Genomic DNA, 12,145 nt, shown 5'->3' with positions numbered 1-12,145 from the left:
AGATCAATTAGGCAGTGGCTACAGTTTCCAGTTTGCTCAAAGCCATCACTGTTCTTGATCCACTGTCATGCAGATGCAAAGATGGAACATGTCAATACTCATAAATTTAAAAAAAAACCAAACAAACTTAATTTCTATAGTTGCAACCCAAAAAATCTCCACCGCTCAGGATCACCTTACACAGAGAATTTCTCTGTACACTCAGGTCTGTATAAATCCAAATAAACAGACACTGAGGTAGGTGTGCACAGTGTGTCATTTCCTATGGCATTTTTTTCCACCCCAAAGAACATTGCCAATGACTAGCCAGTTTGTTACTTCAATATAATGGTCAGTTTTGCCTTCTTCTGCATATACCTGAATGTGGAAGCATTCAGTGAGGAGATTATATAACTACTGACAAAAAAAAAAAAAAAGCCCTAAGTGCTACTATTACTGATCAGGACAACAAAACTATCCATCCCCTTACAATCTAATAAAAACTAGAAGTTTACAACATATGTTCTAACATTTAGAGATCCAGAAAAAACACAAGTTTTTTCCACAGTCTTTGATAAAAACATAACTCAGTCATTTCTCCATGCCTATTAGCCTTAATTGTAGTAATCAAAGTACAAGATAAATACGTGAAGTTTTCAAAGAGTAGAACATGAATCAGGCATACACAAGAAACAAAACCAGTATTAACTAACAGGCAATCCAAAATAATTGCTTTCAAGTTACAATAATTTATTTGGCTACAGAATCAGAGGATGAGTATGGCTGGAAGGGACCACAGTGGGTCATCCCAGAGCACACTGGCCAGGATGGCATGCAGATAGTTCTTGAGTATCTCCAGTGAGGAAGACTACACATCTCCGGACAATCTGCCCAGTGCTCAGCCACCTGCACACTAAAGAAGTTTTTCTTCAGATTCAAGTGGAACTTCCTGTGGCTCAGTTTCTGCCCATTGCCTCTTGTCCTATTGCTTGGCACTCAAAAGAGCCTGGCCAATCCTCAACCCCCTCCATTCAGACACTGACAGACATGGATGAGGTTCCCCCTCAGTCGTCTCTTCTTAAGGATGAACTGAACTAGCTCTCTCAGCCTTTCCTCATTAACAGAGAGTACCTCCACAGAAACACCACAAAAATGGTGAGAAGGCTATAACACACCATGAAGACATAAATTTAGGAGTCTAACTGCTCAAAGAGTTGGGGTGGTTGAGCTTGGAGAAGAGAAGGCTCCAGGGAGACCAGAGCTTAGGAGAGAGATTTTTTTACTAAGGCCTGTGGTGACAGTAAAAGGGGAACCAGTTTTAAACTGAAAGAGGGTAGGGTTTAGATTGGACACAATAAACATTTCAATGTGCATGGTGAGACACTGTAACAGGTTGTCCAAGGAAGTTGTAGGTGTCCCATCATTGAAAATATTCAAGGCCACATGGGATGGGGCTTTAAACAATCTGGTCAGTGAAGTAAGTTTCTGACCAAGGCAGGGGGTTGACTCAGTTCATCTTTAATGGTTTTTTGATCATGGGTTAGTTTATAGGATACCAAGCTTGCTGGCAACAGACAGGGCACACCAGATACAAAGAGGGGGAAAAGGATCCTTGCATAGTTAGCAGGGCTCACTGAAAGGCTGCATTAGACTTGAAGGGGGAAAGGAGTAAATCCAAGTTCCCTAGAGATATGCCTGGGGACAGCACACCACTGTTTGGGGAACAACATGCTAGAAAGGTCTAGCATGGTCTGTCACCTCAGTGAAGGTAGGGAATGGAGATCCCTGCAGCAGTAAAGACACAAGGGTTATTACATGTTAGAAAATATCATAGATTGAAAATTACTGAAAATTATCATGGTAAGACTTAGAGCTTGTTCCCCCAAAAAGCTGGAGAGATCAGTAGCCCAGCTGAAGCGCCTCTACGCAAACATACTCAGCATAGGTAACAAACAGGAGGAGCAGAAAGCCACTGAGCACCAGTAAACCTATGACACAGCTGCCACGCAGTAGACATGAGATAACATGGACAGCCACAGTGCTGCACTGGGTGACTATAAACCCTTCAGAGGAAACAGGCAAGGAAGGAGAGGTGGTGGGGTAGCCCCATATGTTAGGGAGTGTTTTGATTGTCTAGGGTGTAAGAACAATATGGCTGTTTAAGGGCAAGACTCAGGAAAGTCCAACAAGGCAATACTGGCGGGAGTCTGTTAAATGCACCCCAACCAGGATGAAGAGGAAAGCAAAATAGTCTATAAGCAGTCCATAGTCTCACAACCACTAACCCTCATTCTCACAGTGGACTTCAAGTTACCAGATGTCTGCTGAAAACACAATACAGCAGAGAGGAACTGGTCCAGAACATTCCTGGAGCATGTGGAAGGTAACTGCCCGACATAGACAATGAGGGAGCCTACTAGCAAAGACTGCCCACAGGACCTGTTACTTGTGATCAGAGAAGGCCTTGAGGGTGATGTGATGACTGGAAGGTGTTCTGGGCAGAGTGAACTTGAAATTATAATTTTCAGTTCTCAGAGAAGCAAGCAAGGGGTCAGCAGAACTTCTATCCTGGACTTTCAGAGAGATGATGCCCTGTTGAGAGGCTTGGTCAGCACAGAGTCTCTTGGGAGGCAGTCCAGGAAGGCTGGACATTCTTCAAGGAAATCTTGAAAGCACAGGAGCAAGCCATTCCTATGCACTGAAATATAAGCCAGCAGTGAGGAAGACTGAACAGAGAGCTGAGACCTGTGACTGGAACTCAGAAGAACAAGGAGAATTTGGCTCTTTTGGAAGAAGGGGCAGGCAACACAAGAGGACTACAGGAATGATGTGAGAGAGAAACATTATTTTCAGTGAAAAAATTAGAAGGGCCAAAGACCAATTAGAACTTAATCTGACTACTGCTATAAAAGATAATAAATACATAATCAACAAAATGAAGACTAAAGACAATATCCACCTTTTACTGAATGAGGAAGGAAGCAGCGTCAATGGATGAGGAAAAGGCTGAGGTACTTAATGCCTTCTTTGCCTCAGTCTTTAACAGCAAGACCCATTGTTCTCTGCATATGCATCCCCCTAAACTAGAAGACCGACACGGGGAGCACAATGAAGCACACAACCCAAGGGGAAATGGTCAGTGATCTGCTACATCTCTCAGATGCACACACATCTGTGGGCCCACATGAGCAACATTCAATGACTTACCAGCAATCCTGGCTAACCAGGCAGGTTACACATGATTAGAAGTTTAAAAAAAAATATGATACCCATTGCAAGAAGGAGTATCCAGGGAACTCCAATCAGTCTGCCAGCCTGACGCTGGAAAGTCATGGAAGCACATCATCTGGAATGCCATCAAGATTACAGAGCACAACAGACTGGGGCAGAGGGGCTGGAAAGCTGCTCAGTGGAAAAGCGTGGGGGATGCTGGTTGACATTTGGCTGAACAAGACCCAGCATGTGCACAAGTGGCCAAGAAGGCCAGTGGCATCCTAGCCTGTACCAGCAAGTTGGACCAGGGCAGCTGCTGTCCCCTTTACTCAGACTGGTGAGACCACACCCCAAATCCAGTTGTGTGTCCAGTTCTGAGCTCCTCAATTTAAGAAAGACACTGACATGCTGGAGTGTGTCCAGAGAAGGACAGTGGAGCTGGTGAAAGGTCTGGAGCAGAAGTCTTGCAAAAAGGAGGATTTTTGAAAGACCTTATCATACTCTACAACCGCCTGAACAGAAGGCATAGCAAGGGGTGGGTCAGCCTCTCCTCCCATGTAACAAATGATGGAACAATATGAAACAGCTTCAAGTTGCAACAGGGGTGGATTAGGTTGGTTATTAGGAAAAACTTCACAAAAAAGGCTGTTCCTCAGGGAAACAGCTGAGTCACCACCCTGGAAATATTTAAAAGATGTGTAGATGTGGCACTTAGGGACATGATTTAGTTGTGGGCTTGGCAGTGCTAGGATAATGGTTGGACTCTACCTCAAAAAGTCTTTTCCAGAGTACACAATTCTAAAATTTTATGATACTCGCCAGTTCCCATAAACATTTTACAAGTAACTCCTAAAGCTATACTCTCATACTAGACATATCACAGATTGTATGCTCAAAGCACAGTGTATTTTGTATCTCATTTCACAGGTGCCAAGTGCCTATGTGCACTATCTGCCTTACTGCAAATAAGGTAATACAAAATTTTGTCACGTTGAATTTAACTGAAATTTTTAACTTAGCTTTCATTATTTCCCCACTGTAAATCTATGACAGACGTTTGTTTTGATGCTTTAACTGTGCTGATGCATTTCTAAATAGTCTTAGATTTCTTGTCAATTTAAGCTTTCATTTTGTTTCGGAGGGAATAGCTTGGTATAGTTCGACCTCTAACAGCCCTCTAATTTACTAACATTGATTCATGTACATCAACAATACACAATGCAATAATTTAAAGCAGAGAGCAAATAAGCACTATTTCACTCCTCTCCTTCAATTTCTCTTGCCTTCTGCCTGCACATTTTGCTTTCTACTCTCCTTTATACATTCATAGACACACCAGAGATATCTATAGTAAGAGATATCTCTCCTTGATCTGAATGCATCCACTGTGATAGGTGCTTTTCTAGAAAGAGCTATTCTGTGATAACAGCAATTTTTGCAGGTCTTCTTCTGTCAGCTGCACTTTTACTGAGGAAGAGGCTGCAGTATACAATTTTCTCCTTGAAAGAAATGCTTAAAGAATGGCTCTTTCAAATTGGCAACCATATCATGTCATTCCCTATAGGAGAGAAGTAAAGCTACTCTAAGTGAAAGATGGGGCTAGATACACCATCAAATAGTGAAGAATACAGAGTTCCACTGAGGACAAATAGGAGAGATAACATTTGGGAGAAAGACATCATTTATTCCTCTATACTTCGTATCTTTGGCTGTACTAAGCACAACAGCAGGTGGCACTCAAATCTAAAGAGGATAATCCTGAAAAGAACAGAACATTATGCTACAGAACTAACATGCAAAAAAAGAAGTGTAATAAAGAAACACTCTGCTCTGCTGTGGAGTCTTGTATATAACATGTATGAGGCACAAGACTTCAGGGTAAACCTACTGAAATCATTACACGACTCAACAAAAAAAATCCTCCCAGGGTTTTTTGCAGGACCATTTTACAATTTTAAGTATGACACCCCACAATTTCCAAGTATTTTTTCAACATTCTAAGAAAATTAATGCATGCAGAAAGCAAGAGCTGCACTCCAAAAGTCCCTGCCCAACCACTCACAGGAGACAGTCTGGTTCTTCAATGCAGTATTTAACTTAATAAGCAGCTCTTTGAAAAACAGCTTTATTGATTGTTTTAAGTGAACTCTAAAGGATAAGCTGGTTAAAGGCAATCATGGACTCAATTTTGGACTTGGCTCTTCCACTAACAAAGCTTAACAAATTCCAAATAGTAGACAAGAAGCATTTGGAATCATTTTAGGAAGTTCTTTTATTGGCACCAAATCCTATGTGGTTGAGTCTTTCTGAAGTGCTCAAAGCTACCTACAACAAATATAAGCAAGGATCCTGGAACATTGAAAAGTTCATCATGCAACACAGAAAGCAGCTACCAAGTTATCGCTGCTAAATAATATTATTCAATAATAATCCAGCTACCATGTGACAAATAGCCTACAGTGGCCTTACACCCCCTTTTTGAGAGCAGTGACAAAAACCAGGATGCAGGTGAGGTTAATGTCACACCACCACCACCACCACCACCACCACCATCTTATCTATTGGTCCTTTACCCTCTTTTTCCCCCACCACAAGACAAACAAGTAGCATTTGACAAGATATGTGAAATTACCTGGTGATCTCTGCTAAAACACTATGTCAAGCACCACGTACAAACCCCCACCCAGGTGCATCCTGATGGATGGGAAATGTGGAAAGCACTACTGAAGTGTTTATCAACAGCCTATGGCCATAAATTTCCTTACATAAAAACAGCTCCAGTACCACAAAGTATCTTTGGCACAGGTGCCATACCAAACATGCAAAAGTAGCTATACTTCCTACACATCTGATCGAGATATCACAAATAAAGACTCCATAATACCTTAAGGAAATGCTTAAACTAACTAGAAAGCTACAATATAATAACTGGGAAAAAAGGAGGCAGGAAAACCTAGGTCATGTTTGGAAAATAAGAATTTTTAAATTACCAAAGGCAGAGTTGTGTAACTGGTAAAATTGTGACTACATTTGACTATTAGACACAGCGGTCCATTATGCTACAATCAATAAAACTATAAGCAAGAACTAAAGGCTTAATACCTCACTTGCAACATAATTCCAAGAAAGAGAATCTAACACACCAGTTAGATACATGCCCCTGGCTTTCTATGCTATTTTGCTGCATATGATGATTAAACACTGGCAGACTACCAGCAATTCAACATCAGTGGTGATGGCAGCTAAAAAAATTGAACTGTCCAAAATAACATGATTAAAAACACACAAAACCAAACCATTATAGATTAAGATGCTACAGCCCTACAGAGAGAAACTTTCTTCTCAAATAATGTTTTGAAAAGAAGTATCTAATATTTATTAACTGCAGATGGAGACTGGGCAGAGCAGGAGATGAAACTGACCACTGATCCACAATTACACATCCCAGAAAACAAGTATTTAGTTTTATAGAAAAAATTATGGAAAGAGAACAAAGGAAAGTTATTTAGTAAGCAGCTTCCTCACTTTTACAGTAGCAATAATTATGTCACATGGCATTTCAGCAGATGTACTGAAAACCACTCAAAACTAAAGATTGCCAATTTTGGCTTAAGTCATTAGGAAGTGCCTCATTTACAAGGTTAGAACACTGATGAAATTGGGTTCCCTACCAATTGCTTGTCAGCAAGCACCTGGAATAACAGAAATCTCAGTGTTTACAATGAAAATGGAGGCTGAAAATCTTGTCAGTGACTCCAAAGTTTTACTTAAGAGTGGCAGACATAGGTACAGACAAAAGTTTTACCTGGAATGAAGATACTCCAAAAGAACATATATGCTGATATTTTCCATTTTCTCAATTAGAAAAAACTCTTGTGAATTCCAGTCTCAGGAACTACACATTAATATGGAAATACATCATCATTTACTAACAATTAACTAGCCAATATCTTCTTCTACCTTCACTGTCTATTAAACACCTTGCAACTTTACTCTTGCCTAACATTTTAGTTTAGTCTAAAAAACCAAATATATTTGTTTCTTCATCAAGACTTCAGTACTGTTAAACACTACAGTATTTTGATTATTCACAATCATTTCTTTATATTACAATATTCTGCATAGGAAAGGAAAAGTGTAATCTCAACTGTGCTAAAAGGAAACAAGTTACATAAAGATAATGATATTTGCAACTTTTTATTTCTAGATCAAGACACAGGTTTTTTAAAATAGATAATATATGCATTTATGTAGATCATTTCTTGTTTTAAAAACAGATCTTCCACTGACTTCAACTGCAAGAAAAGTACATAAGTACATAATATATATGCATATCAGGCTTCACACTCAACACCAAAAAAATAAAAAATTGAGTCAACAAGTCTAGTAGCAGAAGCAGTGACAGGATTGAGTTCTTCACAGGCAACATTCAGTTCTTTTTTTCTCAGCTACACTGCAATAGGAACCAGTCCTTAAACTCACACGTGATTGTTGCTCAGGGACCACTACATTCCTCTGTATGATTTCAATTTCAGTAAATGCACTGAGAAAACTGACTGAATTTACTGATGAGAGAGAAGAAAAGTGGTAAATTTTTGCTTTGGAATCCTGCTGGGAATTATTCTAAACCGGTACTCTGATTTCTGACATCAGTGTATCTCCAGCTGCTCCCAATTCAGGAAAAAAAAAGAAAAAAGGACTCCCCAAAGCATGCTGTAGTTAACTTACAAGAAAAAACTTCAAATAACTGACATGTATTGTAAAAGATACTATTAAAAGCTTTAGGTTGAGTATATTTCAGCACCACCATTTCAAGTTACATGTTTGTACACTCTGACTCCAAAGGGACAGTTCTTTTGATTGATCCCACATTAAGATTACATAGGACAGTTTTTCTAATGGAACAATTTTTTCAAAATGTTTACAGAAACCAGAAGAATACAGTACTTCAGAATATGGCATCACTAATGGAAACAGAGAAGCCATTAAAAATTACTTTGTTCAGTATAAACATAATGAAAATCCCAGAGGCTTGAAAACTATTTACATTAAGTACATTTACAAGAATGTAACAGTTCTAAATCAATTTCTCTAAAGAGATGTCAGAATGTTGAGATCTTTTAAGCAGAAAAGGCCAACTGATTGCTGGTATGACCTAAATCCAAAAGAAAAGAAATTAATTACACTCAAACCAAAAGTCCATGTTGCCTGTGGAATTTTTGGTGGAAATATGGGTTAGGTGATTTGATATATTTTTTATAATGAAAAAATGTACCAAGGTGCCAGGACTCTGAAAACAAAAAATTAGAAATGCCTGCTGCTTCCTAAAAGTACTTAATAGCAACTTCTCCAAACCTTACTGCCTTGCATATTGCCAAAAATCTGGCAGAACAATGAAGGTGTGTAAAAGTTGAGGTCTTCTGGGTTCAGTCCTCATATATTTGCATAGTATCATCTCCTAGTACATATCACTGGAGATCCTAAAGCTCACACATACAGACACAACACAGACATCAGGGAGAAAACAACTTCAGAATTCTTTTAACTCCATAATTAAATAATCCTTTAACCTAATTTTCAAAATTTTTTTGTTATTTTAAACACCTATACGTGCATTTGTGAATGAAATAAACATAAACCTATGTCATGGACCTGTGGAATTACCGGAGTATAATTAATGCTCATACTCAATGCAGACTCTCTTACTTCTGACACACTTCCTTTTGCAAGCAAACTATACAATGTCATTTTGAACTCAAACAAATACTAAACACTGATTTGCAACAGACTGCTCATGGAGAGTCCTATATTTGTATGTGTGTGTGTATATATGTATGTGTGTGTGTGTAAGAAAATCCCTTTATTTAATCACTTCCTCCAGCCAAATTGAAATTGACTAAGTGTAAACAAATTTAAAAGTATGTTATACCAGCTTCATTTTAAACCAGTACAGATGTTCTGATTCAGATTTCCTGCAACTATTCATTTAAACTTGTATTACATGTAAGAAACTCTTATTTGTAGTAACTTTCTATCCCCAACTTCTCCAAGCCCTCACAGATTTCCTTTTCCACACTGATAATCTTCATATAAAGTATAAGATGTCAAATTCTCTTGCTGTTTCAAAGTGTTATTAGACAGAACATTAATTTCTCCTACAAATGACAGATATATGTTTGGAAATGCTAAAACAACACTTCATGAGATACAGCAACACAAAACAGCAATTAGAAAAAACGTTTTTAGTAGAACTTGGTTTTTTCCTCATATGCTTGTTTCAATTCAGTGTTGCATATTTAAAGGAAAATCCATTCAACTTCCTCAAAATGAAATTGATTTTGAAATACACTCAAGGCTAGATACTGACCAGCCCCCTCTGTTTATATACAATGTCCTAAAAGTCAAAAAGGATATCAATCACAAATTAATCTTCTGCACTCACAAAATGCACTCACTCAGAAAGCTGTACACATTACTTTTAATAAATTACTGTCCTTTGACCAACTAATATACTGCTCTGAATCATGTGTTCATCACCCATACTCCCTTTCCAATCCTCATCTTACCTTAAATCCTGCCTACATTATTGTTCCAAAAGACAGAGATTTTCTTTAGTAATTGAAAATAATTTTCTTTCATGGCAAATTATATCCTAATTCAAAAGAAAGGATCAAAAAGCCTCAGAACAGAATTAAAAGAGTAGATGAAACAAGCCCCCAAAAGTCTGAAAATGAAATTGTAAGATGACATCAGTTTTACTCTCTTAAGCCACTGCAGCCTGCTTACCAGAACAACCAAGGGAAATATGTCTAAGTCTAGGGGAAAAGGGGCTCAGAAGAACAAAACCAACCACCCAAACCAAAACAAACAAGGAGCACTAGGGCATACTTTAAACCTGACATTGGGTGAATTATTATTAAGAATTTTTAACTTCATCAGAGGAATGCAGAGGAACCTGCCAAATGCTAAAGAATAAGCCTTTAAATGGGAATATTTTTGCACTATACATTCACACAAAAGCTACACCAGCATCCCCAATGCAGAAATAACAAAGTCAAGTTATCTGATAAGCTGTCATAACGCTTCCCTCACATCTTACACATCCTGCATCTTCCTGTTAATTTCCCTCAGCATACACCACAGAACATCTAATGTGCAGTTTATTGACCAACATGGTCCTATCCCTTCTTCCCCTTTCCTTCAATATACTTGAGTTTACTGATTTTATTTTGGCCATCTTGTCTATTTTCAGTTTTTGTGAATGCTCACTGCAGATATAGGAATCTGCACATATAGAGAAGACTGCAAAGCAACAACTCTCTGTGATAAGGACTTCCTTCTAGTATGAAATGTGTACGCTTTTCTGCATATTTCTATCTGAATGGACATCTTAAGTTTGTCTATTGTAAAAAACAATAAAAACCAGAACATATTATCTTTTTGCTTTAGGTTCTTACTCACCGAATAGAATTAACCTTGAGAAAAAGTCAAGTTCGTAAGTCCAAAACAAACTATTATCCAGACTTGTTCAAAACAAAATGGCTTTAGGTTCTTATTTCAATGCTAAATACAGTGACTATTCCAAAAACTTCCCTACACTGAAGAACCCAAAAGCAGCAAATACAGTTAAGGCAGTCTGCACAAAAGCTACTCAAATGTTTCTACCAAAACTTGCTTCACAATCATGAGGTTTCTGTTGTAAAAAATTAATCACAACTGAAGTATTGATTCCCAGTTATCCAGTCAAGTCACTCCCTTCAAGGGGCTCCAAGTCCCAGCAGACTCACTACAATTCTGCCTCCTAAATGATATTAAATGAGCAACCATAAACCAAAAATGAGATAATTCTGAAGAGAGGAGATGAGAAAACATATTTACCTGAAGCATCTCCAACTTTAAAATCACTGTCATCAGAGCTATCATAATCTAAAGCTTCCAGCAGCGAAGCTGCCAAAGGCTTCACCTGTCTCCTCTTCGAACTGCGGTCCACTGCAGGGAAAAAAACAGTGTTGTTACTGGCTGGCATAGGGAGCGCTCAGCACCGCTAAGGGCATTTAAATTACAGGCAGCACGGGCGTGCCAGGCAGGGGCAGTCCCAGAGCAGGCGGCAGATGCAGCCGCAGGGTCCGGGGACCGCCGCCGCCGCCACAGGTGAGGCCGGGCAGGGTCGGCCCCGCCGGCGGAGCGCGGCTGCTCCCTGCAGGCGCCCCGCACCGCCCGGCTCCGCGCACCGCGGGCTGCCGCGGCCCCGGCAGGGCTGCGCGGGCGCTGGGGAACATGGTAGAAGCACGGTAGTAGCATCCCCCGGGAACCAGCCGCGGCGGGATCCGCCGGGCACCAGACGCAGCGAGACGCGCACCGGGACCGTGGGACGCCCAAGGGACGGCGATGCGCCCGCTCCCCCGGGGGCGGGGGCGCTCCGCGGGCACGGCGGCGCCCCCGCGGGGCGCGGCCGGCAGAACCGCTGCGGATCACTTACTAAAGCCTGCGCGGGTGGGCGGCGGGCGGGCAGGGGCCCTCGGGTGCAGCGCCGCCGAGCCCCGGGCCCCTTCCCCAGACAATGGGCACGGCGGCGACCCGGATGCAGACCCGCGCCCGCCCCGCCGCCCGCCCCGCCGCGCAGGCGCCGCCTGGGCGCGTGCGCACAGCGGGGGGAAGCCGGGGAGCGGCGGTGCCAGCGGGCCTGCCCGGCCTGGCGGGGTGGCGGCGGCGGGGCCGCCCGGACCGGCGCTGATCGCACACGCTCAGCGCGGAACCGCTCATTGTCAGGGCACTGCCTGTCAAAAACAGCTCTAAAAACCACCCCGGCACCGCTCCATTTCCCCGTGTGGAAACGAGACAGCGTTACAACAGCTGTTCTCATTTATCCCCTGCTCGAGGAGCTGAGTTTCTCGTGGGCTCTGTTGCATTGGCAAGCTCATTCCTGAACTTTTGAAGAACAGCAATCCAGTGC

At 41.2% G+C, this 12,145-nt stretch overlaps 1 protein-coding gene across 5 annotated transcripts in view; it reads right to left on the bottom strand.

The window, feature by feature from the left end:
* PHF14 (PHD finger protein 14) overlaps nucleotides 1–11,757 on the bottom strand; it is a 161,635-nt gene extending 149,878 nt beyond the window's left edge. For 4 of the 5 annotated variants that reach the window (XM_063152135.1, XM_063152126.1, XM_063152141.1 and 1 more), the window contains exons 1-2: nucleotides 11,672–11,757; nucleotides 11,071–11,181 (exon numbers count right to left, since the gene is read on the bottom strand). In XM_063152135.1, the coding sequence (XP_063008205.1) occupies nucleotides 11,071–11,181; nucleotide 11,672 (112 nt within the window). In that variant the 5' untranslated portion in view covers nucleotides 11,673–11,757. Of the gene's footprint in view, nucleotides 1–11,070; nucleotides 11,219–11,671 lie in introns of those variants that run through there. The other variant, XM_063152116.1, reaches the window with a different exon arrangement.
* Nucleotides 11,758–12,145: the final 388 nt, after the last annotated feature.

This window comes from Melospiza melodia, chromosome 1 (genome assembly GCF_035770615.1).
Source record: "Melospiza melodia melodia isolate bMelMel2 chromosome 1, bMelMel2.pri, whole genome shotgun sequence".
Taxonomy (NCBI): domain Eukaryota; kingdom Metazoa; phylum Chordata; class Aves; order Passeriformes; family Passerellidae; genus Melospiza; species Melospiza melodia.
The sequence above is the reverse complement of the archived record's forward strand: the minus strand, read 5'-3'. Positions and strand labels throughout refer to the sequence as shown.